This window comes from Bactrocera oleae, chromosome 2 (genome assembly GCF_042242935.1).
Source record: "Bactrocera oleae isolate idBacOlea1 chromosome 2, idBacOlea1, whole genome shotgun sequence".
In the NCBI taxonomy this organism is placed as follows: Eukaryota; Metazoa; Arthropoda; class Insecta; order Diptera; family Tephritidae; genus Bactrocera; species Bactrocera oleae.
Window position 1 is genome coordinate 84,194,002 of NC_091536.1, and position 24,815 is coordinate 84,218,816.

General features: G+C 33.9%; 1 protein-coding gene across 9 annotated transcripts in view; it reads left to right on the plus strand.

Annotated features, from left to right (window-relative positions):
* Positions 1 to 24,815, plus strand: part of CASK (peripheral plasma membrane protein CASK) — a 76,505-nt gene that overhangs the window by 45,531 nt on the left and 6,159 nt on the right. For 5 of the 9 annotated variants that reach the window (XM_070105881.1, XM_036361401.2, XM_070105884.1 and 2 more), the window contains 7 exons: positions 17,303 to 17,488; positions 17,723 to 17,887; positions 18,027 to 18,095; positions 18,482 to 18,511; positions 21,500 to 21,598; positions 21,917 to 22,055; positions 22,911 to 22,964. In XM_070105881.1, coding sequence (XP_069961982.1) covers positions 17,303 to 17,488; positions 17,723 to 17,887; positions 18,027 to 18,095; positions 18,482 to 18,511; positions 21,500 to 21,598; positions 21,917 to 22,055; positions 22,911 to 22,964 — 742 coding nt within the window. The remainder of the gene's footprint in view (positions 1 to 17,302; positions 17,489 to 17,722; positions 17,888 to 18,026; positions 18,096 to 18,481; positions 18,512 to 21,499; positions 21,599 to 21,916; positions 22,056 to 22,910; positions 22,965 to 24,815) is intronic. The other 4 variants (XM_070105882.1, XM_036361413.2, XM_036361405.2 and 1 more) reach the window with 3 other exon arrangements.

A 24,815-nucleotide genomic window follows, 5' to 3' on the forward strand; every position in this document is an offset into this window, starting at 1 on the left:
TATTCGATTGACATGCATGTTATTTATCCGAAAGATAATCTTGTGGCATTACATTTTAAATATGATTTCTGGCATATGACCGCCACGGCTGGCTCGGATGTAGTCCAATCTGGACGTCTAATTTTCGATGACTTTTTCCAACATTTGTGGCCGTATATCGACAATAACACGGCGAATTTTGTCTTCCAAATGGTTAAGCGTTTGTGTCAGTTTTGTTTGTTGACGTGGCCGTTCAACAAGAAGTGCGCTTCATCATAAAATGAACGTAGTGCGCGATACGTATTTCGCACAGAACCATTATTTTCAAAATAAAATTGCATTATTTGCAAGCGTTGTTCAGGCGTGAGTCTATTCAGGATGAATTGCCAAACCAAACTGAGAGAAAATCACTTGACAGCTGGTAAATCGGTCGCCATCTTGAACAGTAATGCCAACTTAAAGTTCTACACCTCGAAAAAAAAAAAACTTCCGATACAAGGCATCTGCATACATGTTCATTTTGAGCCATTATCATATATTTGTATCCAATTTATGCTGTAAAAAATGCATCTTTGAAGGGTATTATAGTTCAGTGCAACCGCAGTTAACGTTTTCTCTTGATTTTTTGGTATGACTACTGAAAATTTATATTTTGTTTTGTACTTTACTGAAGCTACTACTTATCATTTTGTTTTGAGGTGAATTTTTTTAACCTACCTTCATTAATATAACCATTTCTTAATTGCTATTGTTTTTCCGAAGAATGCCCATGCGTTATATAAAAACACTGTCCGAAAGCCTTAAAAACCAAAATCATAGGTGTTACATCAAGCTACCAGATTACCTCGCTTATGTAAGTGGTCAACTCGTCACTGGTAATTAAAGTTTAGACATTACATATAGTGGAAAATAGAATCTATTCTGTGGCAACCTCGATCAAAGCTTTGATGACAACTCTTGAATGATAAATTTATATATAATATTTTTAAATTTTCCTTCGTTTGAAGGTCATTCTTACTAATCTCTTTCCATTGCTTCGGTGCTCACTCATTATTTGGCGAAATCTTAGGGAGCTGTCACATTTATTATATTTTATCTTCGCTAATTATGCTGGTATATATGGCAAATGCTTACTTTCCATTCAAGTACAGCACTGCCCACTGCCATATTTCCACATTCCTAACATTGCAGAGTCTATTCTTCTGCAATTAACACACTATCGTAATTATCTGCACGTTCATTTATTCTGTTTTTATGCACATTGTCACAATTACACATATATCTATGTGAGTGCACAGCTAGAAAGTGGCATTCTAATGTGCGCTAAATAATACATATAAGTTTTATTGAAGCTGAGTGGCAAGTCAACCAAGTGGCACATGAAAAACGGCATATTTACATACTTAAATACATCAACATGCTTACACTAGACTCGTTGTTGTTTGTTGGCTAATCGTTCGCTGTGAAAATTGTTTAATTAGGCTGTGTCATTTTAAGGACATTCTCGCTGTGTAACATATTTGTAAGCCTAACGGCCGTCTGTCTGACTATGTCATCTTCTTTGTCGCCGACGCTTACATCTATGGGCCAAGGACATCCCTATGTACACTTCTCTATGTATTATGTATGTATGTGTGCGCACTAATGTGCAAATGTGTAGTTTATTAAGTAGTTGAAAGTAGCTCATTTCAAAACATGTTCGCTCCAACACAGCTTCAAGCTTACTCATCCATATACCATATGCATGCAAGTAGAAGAGTTAAAGTGGCAAAAATCACACATGTGTCAAACAAACAGACACTCTTGTGCTGGCATATCAGTGCACTTTCATTGGCATGAGCTCCAGAAGTTGAGCACAAACAAAAGCAAGATAGCTAACATCGCCACTGTCAGTTGGAACACCAGCTCTGGCACAGCGTTAAGAAGAAGCAATGATTGACGGAGTCAGCGTCAATGCCGACATCTACAAGTATGTGGCAACAGTGATGGGCATGGTAATAACATGGGTGGCTCTTTTTCATTTCGAATTTTTTGTAGTGTAATAAAAATTTTTACACAAAGAAGCAGAAATACCATATATAAATATATATTATAAATATTCAATTAAAAAATTGATTTATTTTTCTTGATTTTGAACCTAATTCTTAAGTATTATTTGAATTTGATTACCGAAATCACACTTTGTCCCTATAACATTTTTTAAAAACTAGATAATTTTCTTTTTGAGAAAAGTAAAAATGTAGATTGTTGTAACATATATATAGCTGCCATACAAACTGTGATTGTTCGGAAAATTTTTTTATTTGGTAAGCGATCTTTGCGAAATTCGGCATGTATTTTTGTGTGTAACCCTACAATCTCCGAACAAATTAATCAGCAGATCGGGTCACTATAGCATATAGCTGCCATTCAAATTAACCACAACATCAAAATAACGGCCTTTATGAAACATAATTTTTTTCCTTATTAAGTAGCCTTAATTCGACTGGAAAGTTGTTTATATCAATCACATATAGTTAGTGGTGCATATAGTTGCCATAAGAAATGTATCTGTAAAAGGCATTATAGCGTCTGTGAATGAATTTTATTTTTCCCAAACAATTTTCATTTAAAAGAAAATAGATAAATTTTTAAAATCCAAATTCTTTAATTTAAAAATTTTTTTTTTAATAAAATAACGATTTGGGTGCAACCCTAATGAACCAACCCATCGTCAACTCATAAGCAATGCCAAGCTGGTTGACACTTTTCACTTGTTAAAACTTGCTAATTGCTTAATACTTAAAAGGATTAGAAGAATGAAAAGTTGTCGAAAGAGCGCTGAGAAGGGCGGCAGGTGGCAGACATACATTTGCGCCCACAAACACACACACACACTGAACTATGAGCATGCAAATAACAATTGAGCGAAACTGCAAGTTGCATATACAACATCTGACAGGCAATATGCAAAAAGTCTCAAAATAATTAGTTTACTTGCTTGCAGCTTGAGTTGGTGTCGCGAAAACTTGTCAACATGCAACTGCCACCGCTGCTGTCAGCCTGCCTGGCAACAACAGAATCTTGTTGCTGTTGTTGTTGCTGCTATTTTTTAACACTTTAATATATCAAGCAGCTGTCATACTTAGAGATATTTCTTGTCTTAGTGGAAAGTATAAAAAAAGTGCGGTAAAACAAATAATAATAAATAAATAAAACTTAAAGTGAAAATTTTTAAAAGGGTATGCGCAAACACAAAAACAAAGATGCCACACAGTGGCAAAAAAAAAAAATACTAAGAGGGTAGTCGGGTATGAGAAGGCTTTTGTTTATTCGCGAAAGTAGCGAAAATGTACTTAAGCTTGAATTGTTGCAATTACAATCTTTAGCATAAACACACACAAACATATGTAAATACATATAAGACAAACAAACACACGCATTTATTATTAAGTATCATGCGCACAGGACGGTAAGAACCATTTTTTATGCAACTACAGTTTAGGGCATGGGATATGCACACTTTAAGCGGGTATCGCTGTTGTCACTCTGACACAAACCTGTCAATTCGAATTGAGTGAGTGAGGTGTGACATGGCCGTCAACATCCTTTATTCCCTGTTTCGGATTGGCTATCAATTGACGGTAACTGTCTATCGCTCATCATTGCATCCGATACGGTATAGTATAGTATAGGTGGTATAGTCTTCCGCTCAGTCAGTGAATGAGTGAGTAAATAAGGGAATTGACCGAGCGCAAAGCAAACATGTGCATATACACAGTTATATATATTGTATAGTTGATGACAAGTCGATTGGCGGTGTTTTCATCGGATGTTATATTAGCTGTTTTTAGCACTAAAAGAAAGGATAGAGTCGATCGAAGATGATTCGAAAGATTTGTCTTGTTCTACGATTTCCGCTATATTGAAGACGCTAAAATTCATTTTTCCAATCAAGGCATTATTTATGTGTTATTTTTTTGTTAAAAAAAACATTCGATACCATGTTGCATTATCTTTCGAAAAATAATTTCCGCTATGTTCTCTATACTGCGTAGTTATCGCTACTTCAGGCCTTATTCATTAGAGTTTTACCTTTGTCATGCCCATTTATAGCACATTTATTGTTTTGATTTTGAAGAAAAAGGAAAATAGTTGCATTTTGAATGAATAATGCTAGATTTTTCTGAAAATGTTATTGGTAAAATGAAAATTGGAAAAAATTCAAAATCAGAATTTCTGACACCGAAGACCTAAATTGTGTGATATTTCATTCTAGAAAGCAGTCGTATTTCCCATAGCTTCGTTAAATTTCGAAATATACCTATATTAATATAATGCAATCGATTACGCACACCTAGTGTGATAACCTAAAAAATGTGCTTTTAAGGATTGTAATTAAAAAGATCTTTATCAAGTGTTTTAAGAGCATATTTAGACATATTTTAAAAATACGCAGTAAAATTTTTAAAGAAAAAAATATAACTAATTTTAGTATGTTATTTTTAAAGGTGTAACCGAATCGAAATGTGAAAAAATCGTTTTTCTTATTGTTGTAATTTTACACTTAGTGAACCCCTTAAAATACATACATATATTTATATATGTAAATATTTAATAAAACATATATTATGGTAAAATATATATTGTGCTAAAATTTTATTTAAAACAAGAAAAATCTTTAACATCGGCTGTTTGAAAGCTATAATACAGTCTTTTTATAGCAACTAACAAAATTCTATTGTATATGTTACTATTAATATTAAAAAAATCATATAAGACGATTTTTATTACGATTTTGATCGGTCAGTATGTATGGCAGCTATATGCTATAGTAGTTCAATCTGAACAAATTGTTGTAGCCTTGCTTCCGGCTATAATCTATGCCAAAGTTTCTGAATATATCTAGTTTTCCATACAAAGACTTGATTCTGATTGGTTTCTACGGCATCTATATCGTACAGCCGTCTGCTAAATTTCATGTCGATATCTCAAAAGCTAAGCAACTAGTGCACGCAGTTGCATAACTCGACAAATCTACTAAAATTTCACAGATTATTAGTGCATATTTGCGATCTTCATTAAAATATATACACCTACATACATACAAACATACATGTAAGCAATACTCTGACGCTCAACTATGTTAGCCACAAATTAAGCTAAAAATCGAATATCTCATTTCCACGTTTCTCTATACTTTCAAATCGGATAAAATGCAGAATGCCACACTCACTGGGTGCATATACTTTTCGAAATATGTGCTGTTGGTCCATTGTTAGATTTTGCAAAATTCGTTCCATGCTGCATGAATGCGTATCACTTACTTATTTCACTGATGTGGCAGCCATTGTTGTGGCGCAACGTACGGAAGGCGAGCCTTTTGAATAAATAAGGGTAGAGTGAAATAGAGAGAAAAGGGAAATTGATGTAAACATGTATTGGTCGGCAAAATGCCACTGACAACGTATGTATGTATGTAATACAATAAATACGAGTTGCTAGTGGATGAATGCGACTGAACCTTGCGGTATTTGCGCCAACAACAGCTGAAAATACTCGTCTTTACTGAAGGACCTCAATGTTCCTAGGATTTAAAATTACTACCGAGCACAGCCACGCCACAGAATGCATCCATATACATGCATACCTACTAACTGCAACTAACCCAGTAGCATTCTCCTTCATTCAAGAATACCGCCTACAAGGAGTTGTGGTGGGTCATCATGATGCCACATACAAACATATATATGGTACATACGTGCAATACGAAGCAAGCCCGTCGTAATGAGAAAGTGTTTGAAATTGTGCTCAATTACTGGGACATAGTCATACAGCAAATGTTGTGTTTTGAGCCAATGTTAACTGTAAGACTGTGTCTTAGTGTTGCGCCAGCATTCAGCGTGGGATCCCATCTCCAACAGTTTCAGAATAAATAATAACAAAAGAAAATTATGTGTGCTATGTAGGTGATATTGGTTTCTAGTTTGTAATTAAATGTGCAATAACAAAAGGAGAATAAAGTCCCGTTGACTTTTACAAGTGGAATAAACTTCATGATAAAAACGTAAGACAAAGCAAAGAAACACCAAGAATAAAGAAAACAAACAAGTGTCTGTTAAAAATTAATTAAGTGAATGTTTCATTGTATGCATGCGCCAGAGACACTTAATTTGCTGTATGTGCTGGAACAACTGGGTGGAAGACAGTACAGTACAGACAGTGGTACAATGAACGCGTGTATAAAGAGTGTTTATTTTGCATCTAATTTGCCGAAAAGTAATCTTAACATACATATATTAGTTCACTTGTAGGGTAAGGTGTGATTTTATCGTATAAAAAAATTAAATTAAAATTAAGTTTTTGATAAAATACATTATTTTAACTTAGACTTAGAACCTTTAGAGCAATTATTTGTTGGATTCAAAATCATTTTCCATTTGATTTATTAACATATCGACATATCTTACTATTTTTTAAGCTAAGCTTTGCTGTAGCAGAAGGTGTATTTCTTATTTTTTGTCTAGTATCTTTTGGGACGACTATGATTTCTACCTCGTATGATGTCTTCCAAAACTCGTAATATACTCGGCTAAAGCTATTGTATCGGAGACTATGTTCTTATGGAGATTTTTACGAATCTGAAAACACTTTCAAGAATATGTAATTATATATTTTGGACTGTTCTCAACATAATAACTTTGCAAAAAATAGGTTTAGTTGAAAACGAGGGTTGAAGTATAATAAATATGAAATGTGCGTGGTGACTAAAACGAGTTAACCAAAATTTTTTGCGCCTGATTTAAAGGGTAATAACTACTCGCAAGACAGTAAAAACGCGTTTTGTTGTAATTTTTAATTTTTGTAATAAATATATCAACGATACATTTTGAAAAATGTTGGATTCCCTTCAACCCGTAGCCAATCTTCCGAAAAAAGTTCTCTGGCGGTGGTGAAGATTTTTCTGTAAAAATTGTCTAAAATCTGAAAACAAACTTTTACAATAGATGAATTCAAGTAATGATCGGACTAGTCAAAATTTTGATATCTTAAAATCAATCGTGTTTTTTTTTTTTGAAAAAATTTCAGCGTGGCACAAAAAATCGAAATTTTTATTAAAAATCTTATTCTTTTCATCATTACCTGACACATATATCTAAGAAAGGCGAATGAAAATTTAATCCGATCGATCCAGCAAAGAAATTTTCGTCACCGACTACGAAAACAGCGTTTAAACACAGTAACAGTTTGAAGTTTTGCGAGCCCATTACACTAGCTAAACAATTTTTAGAAATACGCTCATATCCGGAAGACAATTTTCCGGATTAACTTCAAATTTTCGGTGAATATTCTGTATGCATTCCAAATAAAAACTCGATTCTTTGAAATTCACATGTGGATATAACCCCTTAACTTGTTGCAAAATTGTGTTTATGGATCAGCGTGACCATAATACAAAATTGCCTAGCAATATATACCTAGTACATAATATTTATTTGTCAGTAAAGTACATCTATTTTCTGTTTCGAAAAATAGTAGTTGATTCAAAAGGCATAAATCAACCGCAATTTCGATTATTAAATTTAAAAAAGCTATTTCTAATGTATTTTCGGATTTTTTAATATAAGACAGGTATAGTAATATCGAATTTCGGCACACTAATTCACAGCATTTTACTTTCGGAATTCCGTTCTTCGAAATTAATCCAACTCTTGTAGACCCTAAATAATCAATTTGAGTTCTAATATATAATATTATTGTACTTTCGTGTTTTCAAGCAAATACATTACTTGCGTAAAATATGTCGAATAGAGTCAAGTCTGCTAAACCGAAAAGAACCCTGACTTATACTCAACAAAGCATTGTCATCATAATTGCATTCACAAAATTTACTAGAGAACTATTTTTATAAGGTTATAGTCAACATTTTGTTAGGCAATAGACAGTTGTTTTCACTTTTGGTATTTATAATAACAATTTGTCAAAAGACTATTAACATCGCCCTATCTAAATCGAACAAAATTTACCTCTTCAAGTTCAACCTCCAACATTTCATTTATAATCTTTAAACTCAATTTTGGCAAAAAGTTGATAATTCTCTACACAAATGACTATATGATAGCTTACCATATCTAGTGTTAATTTATGGAAAAGCAAGGATATCTAACCCCATTGAGCTGCATGCATCGTTGGCAAATCAACAGCCAACCGTAATCTGCTAGTGTAGTTGTGCTTTAAATCCAGCTCATCTCCTAGCTAAGCATAAAATTGGAAATGTACGAGACACATACAATAACATATATATATATATATGCATATATATATCGTATGAGTGTATGCCATTGCCACTGTTAAAGCACATACTCGTACTTATGTACTTTTTCACGCTATCAGTGTCGAAGTGTCGGCCGATAGGCAACGGAAATTTGAAGCCAACAACGCCAGAACTGCAACAGCAGTAGCAGCAGCGGAAGGCTGAGGGTGTAAATTGAAATTATGTCGGCTGGGCGACGTTGATAACAAAAGTGTCAAAACTGCGATGATGCTGCAAGCGCAATGAAATACTTGGCCAATTTGCAGATAACTACCACAGTTTTCTAATTAAAATTCAGCATTAATCCAGATGATTCAGCAGCTAGTTAGTTTGTTGGTTAGTTGGTTGACTAGCCGGTTGGCTAAGCTGGTTGTTGCTATCATTTTCAGCGACTGCATCGATGGTCGCGCCTGATGGAAAAGCAGATTTGGATTTTGAGTGCGTGCAAAGTGCTGCCGGTACTGTTTACAGGTCGCATTAATGCTCGAATTAATGCCAAAGCTGTAAGCAAAATGTTACTTCAAGCTAATGTTACGAATTTCGGAGCACGGCACGAATAGTTGCCTGAGGTATCATTGTTAAACTTTGACTGTGTCCTGACTTTTGCCTTTTTGTTGTAGTGTCTTATTACATACTTTGTTTTATCCACTCATTTCCTACCATTCACTTTATGGCCATACTTTTACTTTATGCTGCATTCGGTGTGTTGTTATTGTTAAGCCCAAAATATTATTGTCATAATTATAAAGACCAACAAATGACGGTCGTCTAAGATATTGTGTCTAAAATGCTATCTCAGCACATGACTAACTCGCATCCCAGCACCTCGCCATTTTGCCATCCATCCGCAAATACTTGAGATTACTTGAATAATCTACGGGTGGCTAAGCAAACGTTCGAAGAGCCGAGTTAGAGTTGGGTGACATCAGAAATAAGCCCGAAAATAAACAAGAAGCGACGAACAGCCATTATTTGCATGTAAAGGAAGCTGTGCTAGTTTCTCTGCGTGCGCCACATTTGCCTCAGACGATTCATTTGGAGTTGCTGCTCCCTTTTATTAATCATCAAAATAACAACTGAATGAAATGAAAATAAAGTGTCAAGTTTGTTGTGCGTTCACGGAAACGATTTAAGTGGCTTGAGAAGGAGTGGAATGCCAATGATATTTGGTCAGCTTTGACAACAAACACTCACATCTCCCATAAGTATGCAGCATCCCAAGTCTGCTGTGGCGTTAGGGCGTCGGTTTATGGTCAAACAGTGAAACATAATCGAATTTCAATTTGTATACTTGAAGTTTAGATGAAGCATTTTGTAACACCGAGGAGGAAAAGTCGGGTACGCTATAAAGTATATATACACATATAAATGATCAGTGTGTCGAGCTGAATCGATTTAGCCATATCCGACTGTCTGTATATACGCAAATAAGGCACTCATGTATTGTGATACCAAGCAAAAATTTTGCACACGACCTTTTCTCCCCAAAATGCTGCTCAATCTCACGTCGAATAAAATAATAAAGCCTAAGTTTCCTCCAAAAAAAATCTTACATTGTCAAATTTGACTCAGTGATTTATATAAATTTGCACACTGTGCACGCAATTTCGTTGTCGTCGGTGCTAAAGTAAAGCAAAGCAGAAAGAGGGTCGCTGCGCTTTCTCGGCAGCCAATCCACGTTGCCTAGCACCGAACATTTCATTAGCGCGTATCAATGTCGAAGAGACGAGTTGTGAACAGATAATACGGACTACTTAAGCAAAGTCGTCAAATAAAGATGAACAGCACCGTCAGCGAGACAGCCAGCTGAGCTAATGGTACCCAAGTGTGGCAACAAATAGCATTTTGCAACGGCATGAAGGGGATGAATAAATGGGAGTACTATCATCACTGTGCTGCTTATTAATTTACTTACTATTTTGTGCTGCTTATTCTTTTTTTTTGTTTTTTATTTTTTGTTTTTGCATTACAGTTAATAGGCCTCCACTTTGGCGCAAAGTACTCAAGGAATAAATGTAATAGCTTAGAGTGGTGAGTGAGGGAGAGCGAATAAAATGCAATCGCTTTAGGTTTCAAGCACTCCGGACACTTTAAGTGAGTCTTTCCAATTTAAAATCTCCAATTCGGTCTCTTGACAATAAGTGCTCATAAGAAAGGAGCTCAAGTGAAATTTTGGTACAAACGATAGCTAGCTTTTGAGGAGTAACTATGCTGAAAAAGATGCAACACTAAACTTACATAAGGCAGGTTGAACACGTTTTTATAGTCGTTTAGTTTCACTGAAGATCCGCGGCAATGGCAATCCCCTTTCGTGCATCTACCACATTAAATGTACCACAATATTTATTATATTTTTTACCACTTTTACTCCGTCCTGTCAAGTAACGGTAACGGCTATGAATAGTTTATAACTTTGCTATCAGCGAATTTAATTCAATGGATCGTTACAGTTTTTATTACTTTATCAAATTGCGTCAAAACGTCAATATTTCAATATTGCAAAACGCACGTTCATAAAGTTTTTCTACTTGCCGCTGACGTGCCGGCATGCCTTACTGTCAATTATGATGACAGTGCATTTGCGGTACAATAAAAATTCGTTGCTATGACACATCTCTGTAACTGCACATCGCCATAGAGGTGTTTATATACATGCATTGCTACCGTTGTCACCCTGCTCGTTGCCACTGAATAGGAAGAGCTGATAATTGGCTGGCTGGCTGGCTCGCTGGCTGTCTGTGGTACGGAGTGCGTATTATCGTTCATTAAACTATTGTCCTTTTCATGATTCACTTTTTGGTTTTTGGTGGGGTCGGATGAGGTGGTGTTATATTGCGATTGGTAGTAAAATACTCCATAAGTGTGTACGTGGAATGGGTTTTGATTTAATGAATCGATATGAAATTGAGATGGTTGCTTTTGGCAGTTCATTATTCATTCATGCTAGCGCCATTTATAGTTGTGTCTGTGTATTAGTTTCGACATCGAAATTACTTTCCTAAAATCATCAACTATATAACGCGCAGTAGATTTCAATGTAATTTTATATGATGAAAATGCTTATTTTATTGTCCTAATTTCAATTTGATTTCGTTATAGTCAGCGAGTGCGCTTATTTAATATTCTAATAAAAAGCTTTTATTTCTTTAGATATTACGTGCAATTTGGGGCAGTAGAAATCGTCTAGTTTCCCTTATATTTGCTTATTTTGGTACGGTCCTAGCTAATTTAGCCTTCCTTTTTTTGTTTTAGTACATCGCAGGTAACAGTTATTTGTACATTGTCTTCATAAACCTATTTAGATGACATACTATCCACAATTTTAACGATGCTCATAAAAGCTATTCCGTTTTCAGTGTACAACAAAAACATAATTATATTTTGGTAATTTATTCATTGCCTTAGGTTTCTGATATACATCATAACAGTAATTATAGCACACTTAATGCTTAAAATAATTTGTAATTTAAAAATGATTAAAATATTTTATTTCTAATACCATTAAATTTTACTTTTTGTTAGAAATATACAAGCCTGACATTTCTCACGTTTCTATAAACACAGCATATTCTATCAATCCTTTCCATTGTGGTCGCCTCAAAAGAATATTACAGAGGGTTCATAAACATTAGTTTTATTTCCCAAACAACTATAAGTCATATATATTTTTTTAATTATGTATTTTTTATTAAATTAACTGCTAATTTGTGTGTGTAGTTTATATTATTAGCTTATGATCATGTACTATTTTGATATACCTTCAATAAGAAGAGGAATTCATTGAATTGGAGAATATGGTTTTTTTTACACTGAACAGGGGTTTCACGAGTTTGGTAATACCCAAAAACAAATATCGGAGACTCTCTAATCAATTAATCTGCGTGAAGAGCTGAGTCTATCTAGCCATGTCTGTCTGTTTGTTCGTCTATCTGTCGGTATATACATGAACTAGTCCTTTTTTAGTTTTTGAAGTATCGATCTGAAATTCTGCACACGTTATGTTCTTCCCAAAAAGCTGTTCATTTGTCGAAACCGCTGTAATCGGACCACTATAGCATATAGCTGTCATATAAACTGATCGACCAAAATCAAACCTTGTATAGAAAACATTTCTTTTTGTTTTGACAAGATATCTTTACAAAATTCAACAAAAATTATTGTCAAAAGCAACGCTACAATCTTCGCATATTTCGTTTACTGTTCGTTTTAACTGAACGATTAAAAGATGTTCATAAAATATCTTGTTTCCTTATTAAGTAATCTTAATTCGACTTGAATGTTGTTTATATCAAACTGCGTGGCTACAAAGAGCAAGCAAAACGTTTTCTGTAAGAAATGCACATGTGAAGGGTATTCGTGTTTCGGTGTGGCCGAAGCTAACGCTTATAGGTTAGTTTACATAATAGAAAAAGGAGCTCGGACAAGAGCCTAGAAGAAGTATATATGTACATAACATATATAGCTTGATTCTTCTACTAGAACGCTCATCAAATTCAAATTGAAACGGACTTAGAATTTTTGGCAATAATTTTTTGTGTCGGTTCCAATTAGATTAGGTTGATCGAAAATACAATAATATAGGTATACTACAGTGTCTCAACGGCTATGGTGCGCAAGCTTTTCAAGATATTGTATCTATCCTTTTTTCATTCGAAAAATTTTAAAACTGCATATTAATGATTAAAATTTACTAGACATTCTTTCTTCTTTTTAATAAAAAACAAAATTTTCGAAACTAATTTATTTTGTGTTTTATAATATACATAAATATGTATATATGTACATACACAGTCAAGCAGAAGTTTATGGCCGTGTTGTTCATATGTATGTATGTCTATAGAATGTGTACGCCTACAAAATGTCAAATTCCTAATACAAGTTTTACATGATTCTTAAACAATAATAAATAAACTTGCTCAAATCACAGCTGCAATGTTGCACCATCATTCTGTTAAACTTCCGCAATGCCCCCATTTTCGCTTTCATAGAGAATCATTAAAATTCATCATGTCACACCCAAGTGTTTGCCATGAAATAATTTGTTTCGCCAGCAATAAAACTGCTTGACCATGGCAACCTAAACAAAGTTCGAGATTGAATGAGATTTCGCAGCCTGCGAGCCAGTGGTATATCAGTATTCAAATTTTCGTATCACAGTCAAAGGTTTTAATAAACGAATTTTATGGCAAATGCCGGTCACATGCCAGATTTCAAACGTAGGCAAATAAAATATCGGCTCCTTGGCGATGGCATTAGACTGCCTGCCGTTAAGAGCTGAAACCTTTGAGAACGCTGCGCGTGCCAGTGGCGTGAGCTGGCGGTGACTTTATGACAGTGGGGGTCGACTGAGTGCTTGTACCTTTTGTTGTTAGCCATCTGGAGGAATGTTGTTGTTGATGTCGGCTTGCATATACACACATAACTCCTCAACCGCATATGTATGCGTATGCCTCGGTATAAATCTTGCGCGTGGCCGAGCAGCGGCATACTCGGATGGCTGTTGATGGTCGCAGCTGGTCGAGTCCTTTTTAAAAGGCACAAAATAAAATCCTTTTTCCCTTTTATTCACAATATAAACAACACTTGAAATTTCTTGTAGTATAATCACAAAACAACTGTGCGTACGCAGCAGATTGGAACGGAAGAATGACGGTGCATATAGGCGTACGCACGTACGTAGATAGGTATAAAAAGATAGATAACGGCGCTCTAGCAACGATAGCAATAATGGTAAACGTACGACAAACGACAGGGATAAGAGCAATAATAATAATAATAATAATAATGAAATATGCTTGCGGCAAGAAAAGCGCATATTGCGAATGGTATCTGTGTGCCGACATCAACTGCTTGAACTGACTTGGCTTCTTGTCTGCGATAGACATTTGTACAAAGTGAGTGTATGTATATCGGTACTCTCACATACCTACATACATGCTGCCTGCGTGTATTGCATATGCAGGCCAAAGTATGTAGTGTGGAGGCATATATTGTTCGGGTATGATATGCGATATGCGGCTGCATACATCCGCATACACATAACACACACACACATTTTGGCCTCTGAGTGACACAGCAAAACCGCAAATTAATTACAAAGCGTATTCAAACAGTTATTGACCATAATTCATTAACCATACCAAGCACCGAACACGAATACCATCTGCCAGAAATATTCCACCGAGCAGCCTTCCAACGCCCACGAAATGCCATAGCGGCATAATTTCACTCTGATTGCTGTGTAATAAAAACCGTTACAGGCATTTGAAAGGTCTGAAGAAATTAATAATTTAATATTTAACCAAAGAGCGAAAGAAAAGAAGAAACCGTTTGTTATGGTTGCGAAACCGCGGCACCGCTCCACATATTTTGTTCGCAATTTTTGTATGCGATGTTGTAAATTACATGTAATTTGTGTAACCAAAATGTGGTAGCATTGATTGTCGCTCGCTTGTGTATATAACCTATAAATTTTTGACAACAAAGTTTCCAAGTTATACGCTTTTTGTGTCGTCAAGTTAATTTTAATATGATTCTTAAATATTTTATTGCTTCACTGTGCGTCGACCGTTATGCGCAAAATGTTGCACCAATTAACCCTTGTGCGCATTAAAGTATTTATTATGTAACAAATGAAATTATACTACATCTTCGCGAAATGAAGAAAATTTCGTAGAACTTTCTTCGCTTGTTTTACACTGTGAGCAAGCTTTATTACTTTCTTTAATACAGTAAAATGCCAAAATATAGAAAATTAAAATTTGTGATGTTTTTCAAACGAATTATTTCATTAACTTTTTATATAAGAACATTAAAGAAACTTGGTGAATTTAATTAAAGAAATGCTTTCTGCTTTCCATATCATGGTATGCGAGTGTTTATCTAAATTTCTATTGACATGGGGTTACTATGTGCCGAATCACGACTGCTTGAAATTTGGTTTTGATTTTAACTTTCCACATGTATGTACTTATATGTACGTATATGCTAGGCTCTTTGTTTCGGTTTTTTAGAGTTCGGATTTAGCGTATTTTTCATTTGAACAATTTATATTTTAATAAAAACAATAAAAAATGTTAACTTTATCTTGATTTTGATCGATTACTTTGTATGGATAAAGAATTTCTGCGGCATTGCCTTAGAAAATAATGATATATAGACGGACAGAAAAACAGACGGACATGTCTAAACCTACTTTTCTCGTCACGCTGATCATTGATACCAAACATATTAAAACCAAAAATAAATCGACTCCTGTAAGAGTTCATAAAATGCAATTTCTTAAAAGATAAAGGAGTTTGGTAACTTTTAAATGAATATAGAAAAGAGTTATCAAAAGATATTCCGTATTCTAAAAACTACTGTCTCAATAGGAGGATCTCTCTGTTTTGAGGAATGAAGTGGCTGTTGAGGTAACTGCGTCTTTCGGATTGATTAACAGCTATTGTGCCATAGCAATGTCACATTTATTCCGAAAGAAATTATTCGCATTTTCCAAAAGCACTTAAGACATGCCGTTTTTCTGAAATAAATTAAACGCTGCGGCAACAAACCTCACCGTGGTACGTCTCCTCAAACATACAAAAAAAAAATGTTTTTTGAAATGCAACAAATTAGTAGTCTAAATCACTGCAAACTTTATTAATGATAATTTGACGATTTCTCAACGCAACTGATATAACTTTTTTGAACGTTTTCATTTGTTGAGGTGTTTGCGCGTTCGGTATTGCCGTTTTTAGAAATACTTGCACCGCTTTTCAACTTTCGTCAACTCCTGCCTTCGCAGAATTATAAAAGTTTGGTGACTCCGTTCTACCTACGTAAGGATGTCAAAATGCTCTTTGGTAGATTCCGCAAGGCTCGAGATGGTGCGGGAGACTGCAAACCATTTGGCGGCGCTTGGTTGATGCAGATCTAAGGAACGCAATTACCAACTGGAATAACTTAACAACTTTCTCAAGTAACCAAAATGACTTTAATACTTTTTTTTTGGATCTACGTTCCAACAGGAGTTAACGGAAATGTATATATTATATCACTTATAAAGAGTTTTTATTATTTAGTGTATACTTGTCTATCACCATTTCAGTAATATTTACATACGTATATCGCCAAATTGTTTGATACATTTTTTTCAACAGCGAAAACAAAGAGAAACAATAAATACGTTTTAGCTTCTCATATAAAAGCGCAGAGTGCCAAAATGCTTTAAAATACTTATATTTTAATACAGGTAGTAAGCACCTCAAAATTGAAAACATGTCTAACCCATCTCGTATATCATAGCTATATATCTTAGGCAGAGAATTTTCATCAACAATATCTTCGAAAGAAAAACATATTGACACTAGTTGTAGAAAACTTTGATTTTACTCTATTAATTTTTTTACAAAATTTAGCAAAATAATAATTTTGTTAACAAAAGAAGGTAAAAATTAAAATGTTGGTAGTTATAAATTAGTATGACAATATGAAATATTCTTTTTCTGCATATTGAAAGATTTCAGCGGTCATTCTTTAGAAATATGCTAAATAATACCGACTACATGAAAACAGAAAAAAATATCAAACGGCTACACAGTTTTGCTAAAGTGCTTATTTGGCGGCTTAACATAGTTGTGAGCACAAGGTGGCCTACTCATGCGTTACGTATACGCAGTGGTGATCATTTAAGGCGAGCACTTGCATACCTACCCACATATATTTTACTTGCCGCGCATAAATGACAGTTTTATTGATAAAGTTGGGTGTAGTACATATATACATAAACCACATAATATTTATTGCACCCGCTGACCACATTTTCGAAGCTACTTTCGACACTGGAATCTACAACATAACATAACATACATACAAAATAAATATATACGAATCTTCTAACGTAGTGATAGTACATACTCGTACATATGTATGTGTTCGAATATACTTTTCAAGAGTTTGCTACACCGCGAAGAAGTTGCTGAGTGTGTGTACGTGTGTGGTTTGTCGTTATGTTATTAATAAAGTTTTTCTCTACATTTTTCATTTCAGGCTCTGCTACACACTCACGATGTTGTTGCTCGAGACGTTTACGGTGAGGAGGCACTACGCGTCACACCGCCACCAATGGTACCCTACATTAATGGCGACGAAATCGATAATGTCGACAATGGCGAGTTGCAGCATGTAACCAGAGTGCGTTTGGTGCAATTCCAGAAGAACACCGACGAGCCAATGGTGAGTACAATCAAACATTCACAGGCAACACACGCAGCTAAAAGCGTCTGTGCTCAGTGACAATTCTGCTATTTAAAATATAAAGTTATGAATGTGGCTCTTAATAAGATTTATGTGCATAACATGTGTGTGTGTGTGTGTGCGTAAAAGAACACACATATATGGTATATGTCTATAGCATTGAGCAATTGTGACTACTCAGCACTAACTTTATAATTGTATATTTTTCTTAAGGGCATAACGTTAAAAATGACCGAAGATGGACGTTGTATTGTAGCTAGAATAATGCATGGTGGCATGATACACCGTCAGGCAACGCTGCATGTTGGCGACGAGATACGGGAAATTAATGGCCAGCCTGTTCAACATCAATCTGTTGGCCAATTACAACGCATGCTGGTGAGTGCAGTGCAAATACACATACATATATGCCATTTTTTAATTATTTATGCTGTGATAATAGTTGAATAAATCGAAGTAATGAGTAATTATATGCTTACTTCATTTCCTTACTTTCTCTCTTTTTTTATTGTTGCAGCGTGAAGCGCGTGGTTCGGTTACCTTTAAAATAGTTCCTTCTTATAGAAGTGCTCCACCACCCTGTGAGGTATGAATAAACTTAATTATGTATTTAAAAAATCTATAGCTACCATTTCTTTTAGTTTAGCGCATGTAAAATTAAAAAAATCAAAAAAAAAAAAAAATATCAATTATGTACTAAACGAGCACATACCACAAAGTAACGACACTTACGAATTGAAATGCAATTAAATGCACTTAAGTATTTAAGAATTAGTTTGCGCACGATTTCATATTTACACTTTTTTTTTATAAAAATTGGCGAATATCCTTTTAATTGAATAATTATTTAACTAGTTAACTTTTATTTTCGGTATCGAATTTCTTATTAATTGTAGTTGATTTCTCATAATGTGTTTCTCATATTTTCCATTAACATTACTTTTACATTTCTACACTCATATACAAATGCAGCTTTTCAGGATAAGACCAACTCCAGTACTTGTAAGTAAAATCAACATCATTGTAGATATTTCTATTATAATTGCTTATGTAAACGGGTATTATGTACCGAGAGACTGCTATATGTACTCGTATTTTGAAGAACAGGCACTAAATACACTTTTCGAAAACGCAATGGATTTGTAATTTATAAATTGCAAACATTTATTGGTTAGCTTTCTTTAATATCTCTAAAAGGACTGGGTAGTTAAAAAATATAAATGTTATGTTTTAGATCATCTGCTAATGTTTTAAAAATTCTTTAACATTGCAAACAAGTAATGCAAAATATTTTCGTTTTACCATGCCAACATTCTGTTTGAAAATTTTGAACAGTGAGTGGGTCTGTTTAGTTAAATCTCAAGTCCCTACGAACATTTCGTCAAAATTTATTACATAAAATTTTAATGACGTCATTTTAGCGGCAATTTAGAAATAAGCAAAGTCAGCCGCTAGATGTCGGTATCTCGGTTTTTTTCCTTTAATTTGCATTTTTGCAGCAATAAGTGAGACATCTCCGTAAAACTAAAGGTCATATAAAAAGGAAAAGAAACATACTAATTTAATTGCCTGGTTATACACAATCATTTTTGAAATTACTAAAATATATTTATCTTTTAAATGAATTCATTCAACTCAAAATATATAATATCGATATATATAAAATCGATCTTAACAAGTAATGAGCGATGAAAATTTAAGTTACAGCCTAAACAAAGCGATCTTCGGGAATTAATAAAAAATACTATTTCGACGGTTTTAAAACTGTTAAGATATATTCATATATATTTTAAGAATACATGTTAGAATTTTTGAAAATATAATATTTTTAAACTTTCACGTGATATCCGACGGCACTAAAAAATGTCCTCCACTTTTGTAGTGATTCCGGTCTTCTCCTTGGATAAAAACTTAAAAAAAGTTAAACTAGAAGATTTTATTGTTACAATGCGTCGGAAAATTAAATTAATCAAAAATTGACAAAATAGCGGCATTTACAAAAAAAGTTGTAAACCAAAATGTTGAATAACTACAGGTTGGTTGTTAAGTTTCTGCGCTCGAATTGAAAAAATACTGTTTTTGGTACGAAATATATTTTTTTTTTTTCAATATAAACTCCCTTAACTTCAATACACTCATTACAAGGATCCACCAATAAGTTAATGCTTTCCCTATTATTACTTTCCAGAAACTCTGAAAAATTCCTGTCCAGGCTGTAATAGTTTCTTCATTCGACGAGAAACGCTTTCCACGAAGGAATTGTTTCAGGTTTCTGCAGAGCTAATAGTCGCGGGGAATATGTGGATTGCTTCGTACTTTAATTCGTTGAATTTTCTCATTGTTAAAACACGAATTTTTTCTCACGAATTTTTTCATCCAACTGATCCAAAAAGCAGCAATAATATTCAGAGTTGATTGTTTTACCTTTCTGCAGATAATCAATCAACAAAACTCCTTTTGCACCACAAAAAACTGATGCCATCTTCATCCTGCTTTGGAGCTGAACAACAAACTTCAGTCCACTGTAAGCGTTTTTGTTTTAATTTAGGATCATGGTGGTACATCCAAGTTTCATCCATAGTTATAACACGACACAATAATTCGGGTTTATTCTGCTTAAAACGCTAAATTATGCTGAGAAATTCGTTTTAGATCCAGTTTTTGTTGAATTGTTAACGTGTGCGGCACTAACTTTTCAAACAGCTTTTTCATATTTGATACCTTGATCTTCACTACAAATTTTATAAACTTGTTCAATGATTTCTGGTCTGGTTGCGGTTTTTGGTAGATCGTCTTCAAGCCTAGTACGACCACATTTAAATTCACCAGCCCAAAATTCAATGGTGCGTTTTGAATGTGAGGACTCCTTGTACACTTCTAAAAATTGTTGATAAATTTCCTTTGTTTTTAAACCTTTCAAAATAAAGAATATAATCACTGCGCAATATTCAATTTTTTCCATATTAAAAAAATACTCAACTTCCAACGGCTTGTAAACAAAGAATTAATTGACAGAATGACTTGTAAATCTGCATGTGTTCTCACGACAGATATACCAACTTGAGAAAAAAATTTGGAGCTAGTAGTGCTATTTCTTGGTGAGAGAGCAGAAACTTTTTAACCAACCTGTATATACAAAACATGCAGAAACAATTTTACAGAGCTCGGATTATTTGTCTGTGACTAAACACTCAAGCAAATTTGAAAAATGTAGTTTAAAGATAAACTGATAGAGCTTATTGAACTGAGCTTTAGAAGGCTGTAACTCAAAATATATTTGAAATATTCATTTAAATTTTAGTATAATATTTTTAAAGGTATAAACTGTCGAAATATGCAAAAATGATGATATGAAGATTTTCAGAATTTCTGACTAGGTGTGCCCCTGTTAGAAGAATTAATACCACCATTTATTCCTTGCTTACTAAAGTTAGTAGGTTTATGATCGCCTAATGATTACAAAAATGACTGAGCACTTTTGCTTAGTAAGCCAACAATATTATAAATAGTCTATATAAAAAACCAATTTTACTAATTTAATTATTTAATTAGTGATTGCAACATCGGCAATGACACCAAATTTAATTGCTATTCAGTTAGAGAGAGATTTAATTTAAAATAGTTTTGCAAAAGTTTGTCTGAAAAGTGATGCTGATTACTTTGAAAAATCAATTATATATACATAGTAATTTTTGAAATCTTAAAGATCAAAGGCGTATTACGCTTTTTGTTGCCTTCAATTATGAACACACTATCACAGCTGGTCGTCAAATCAGAAGTTGTCAAAGTTTCAATTTAACGCGTTTTCATACTTTAACACCAAATTTTCACACACACACACACACACAAACATTTACTTAGTTACAAAGTAGCGCTGCTGCTTTCTTCGAACATAGTCAGTGCAGCGGCATTAGCAGTTAGTGGGCGTAAAAAGATGTAGCACAAAGGCCAAATGAAACCGACATTTAATTTTTATCCTCTTATTTGCAGATATTTGTGCGTGCACAATTCGATTATAATCCTTTAGATGATGAGCTTATACCATGTGCTCAGGCAGGCATCGCATTCCAAGTCGGTGATATTTTACAGGTGAGTGCATTCACACGCCAAACTACTAGCTAACACACATAATAACTAAGGAGTATGCCATTGCATAGCACACGGTTGATTTACTAACGGTAGTGGTTAAGGAAGAGTCAAATTTTCGGTTGTATCCTTTGTGCCGAGCACTTAATGTGTGGCATCAACCGCAAAATTCAATGATGGAAATAGAATATTATCGTGCTTTTATTAATACCGCAAACACATACATACATACACATAGACATATTTATATGTACATGCTAAATTGATTTGTCTAACTTAGATTAATCTATTCATTTATATTTGATTTATCTCATTAATAAGATTATAAGCAAAGACGACCATCACTGGTGGCAGGCCCGATTAGACACAGTTGGTGGTTCGGCCGGTTTGATACCATCGCCGGAGCTGCAAGAGTGGCGTATCGCTTGTAATGTTGCGGATAAGACCAAACAGGAACAAGGTGAGTGGCAATCAATAACACAATTAACACACAGCACGCTTACCAAACTCTCTAATTGTGTCCTCCTCCGGAATGAGGAACTTAAATGTAATTGGTTGTTGATTGTAAAATTTAACCTATAACATGTATACTCGAATATATTATATGTGTATGGTATATGTATAAAGTATTGTACGTCTATAAAATGTATGGTATATGCTGTAGTTGAAAAATGTATTTGAACTCGTTTTCATTACCTTAACCCGTGTGTGCGTCAAAGTAAATATATTCAATTTATTTTCCTTAGTATAATTTAAGCATTGTTTTTCGTTACCAAAAACAAAAATTTTAATTATGCGGCATTGAGTAATTCAACTTGAGCTATTATTTACAAACCGAATCGATAACAAAAGTGCCAAATGTCAGCGGCGTGTGCAACCCACGGCCAAGCCATATATGTGAAAGGCAAATTAATGCAAAATCAACAAGACTATTCAAATTGTTAACTGCAATGTGATGTGGAAGTATTCAATGCCTTTAATTATTTTCTACGGAAATTTTTGGTTTTTCAGTTTTTCGGTTCTTTTTATTTTCCCTATTTAATTTGTATTGTAATATATGTAAATGTATGTATGTATTGTATAGTCAATCATGCCTACTAGTTAAACTTGCAAATTGTGTTATGTTGTGATTGTCTCCCTTCTCTTATCCACATACATACCTACAATTTTGATCTCATTGTAATGATGATGTCATGTTGGTGATAAACATGTCTTTGATAATACAAAATAAAAACAAAAAACAAAAAAAAAATTGTTATTGATGATGAATAATGTACAATACAATAAAACGCATATTAACCATAATGATAAACAGGAGAAGGTGCCGCTGGCTGTTCCGCCCACGCCGATGGGTGTGATGGATCGACAGGTAGTTACCGTAAACAATCATCCATGCAACCGCTAACTTATCCCCAGTTGAATAATTCTCACACACCAATTACTCACGTGCCGCCCAAATCAACCTAACACACACAAACGCACACACACACACACACACTCTTTCTTATATTAGCACAATACTTAAAGTAAATTTTTCCAATAGTTGATTGATTAAACAAATTTCACCTCTCAGAAAAGCGTTACTTGCAAGCATATGCTACTCTTGTTCACGATTCGTGTGGTTTTAAGCCGATTACACCTTGTGTTTAATTATAGTAGCTAAATACCTAGAGTAAACTAGCATAACTTAGTTGCGATTTGGTTGCTTCGCTCGAAAGCCATCCCCAATGATTTTCGATCCTAATGGCTGCTACTAAATAGTTATAACCTAGATTGTTGAGGAATATCTTTTCTTTTACTAGCCCTTATATATGGCTATATGCTATAAATTTTCATTCTACTCCTTTGTTTATAATGATAAAAAAGTATATGAGTAGTTTGTTGAATTTTAAAATATTTTTTTCAATTTTAAAATAGTAAATTTTTAAATATTGGTAATTCAATATCAACACAGACTTATATTTGAATATATTATCTACTTGAATATGTACATATATAAGTATATACCAAAGTTCGTTTAAATTTACTATTATGTCAGGGTCCTCATTAAAGTAGATGCTGCAAATGGACTAAAATTCATGTAAATATTTAAAGCGAGTTGTAAAAATCAAAAACTCTTAATATAATGGAATAACCAAATATGAAGTAGGCTTTTATTTTAAATTCACATATATTTTGCTTTAGAATAAACTATTTCGAAACTTAAATATATAATATAACTATCAGTAATTAACACAAATCAATACCTAAATGTTTAAACATTATTTGATACTAAAATTGTGGAAAACATAGTTCTTTTTCATTAAAGTTACTCAAAACATAATCAGAAACATAAAAAAAAAACAACAAGAAAAAAATTAACTGCTGTTCCAAAGTAGTTATAACACCCTTCACAAATACAAGGATTCCTTACGAGATCTGTGATCGGTCAGTTTGTATGGCAGCTATATGCTATGTCGACTCGATCTAAACAATTTCTTCCGAGATTGCACCATTGCCAAGCTAGACTTAAGACTTGGCAAGAGTTAAGCCAAATTTCGTGAAGAAATCGAATCGAACGAAAAAGTTGTCCATACTTGTTTTCGATCGTTCAGTTTGTATGACGAACGGACATGGCTAAATCGATTCAGTTTGTAACGCTGATCGCTTATATACATAGTATACGGATATATACTTTATAGGGTCTCTGACGTTTCCTTTTTGGTGTTACAAACATCTTGGCAGACTTTATACTTGTATACCCTGTTCAGGGTATAATTATAGTCACTATAACATTTATTCAGAAACTAGTTTACCTAATCGAACCGGCAACTGGCATATTTCAAAACAGGAAAGAGAGAAATTATTCTATATATGAATTGTAGACTAGAGACGGGCTAAGAATTTGCATTTCTTCCTTTGAAAACTTTAAAAGTAATCTTCTCGAATAATTTCCATCATATATATAAAATACTGGTCCATTACATAATTTATTTCTATTTAAGATGAAAAATTAAAAATTTCGAAAAAAAACGAAAAAAGTAAGCGAATATATATTGCCAGAAAAATATTTTCCTAGATTTTACCTTAGAGGAGGTAAAATTCAGGGTCGCTACTGGCGCTGAAGTAGGGTGTAAGTGTTTGTGCTGAAAATTAGACAACTCGGCTAATAATTTATTACAGAATATAATTTTTGAAAAGAGGTATTACAGATTAAAGCGTGTGAGAGTGTAGAACATAT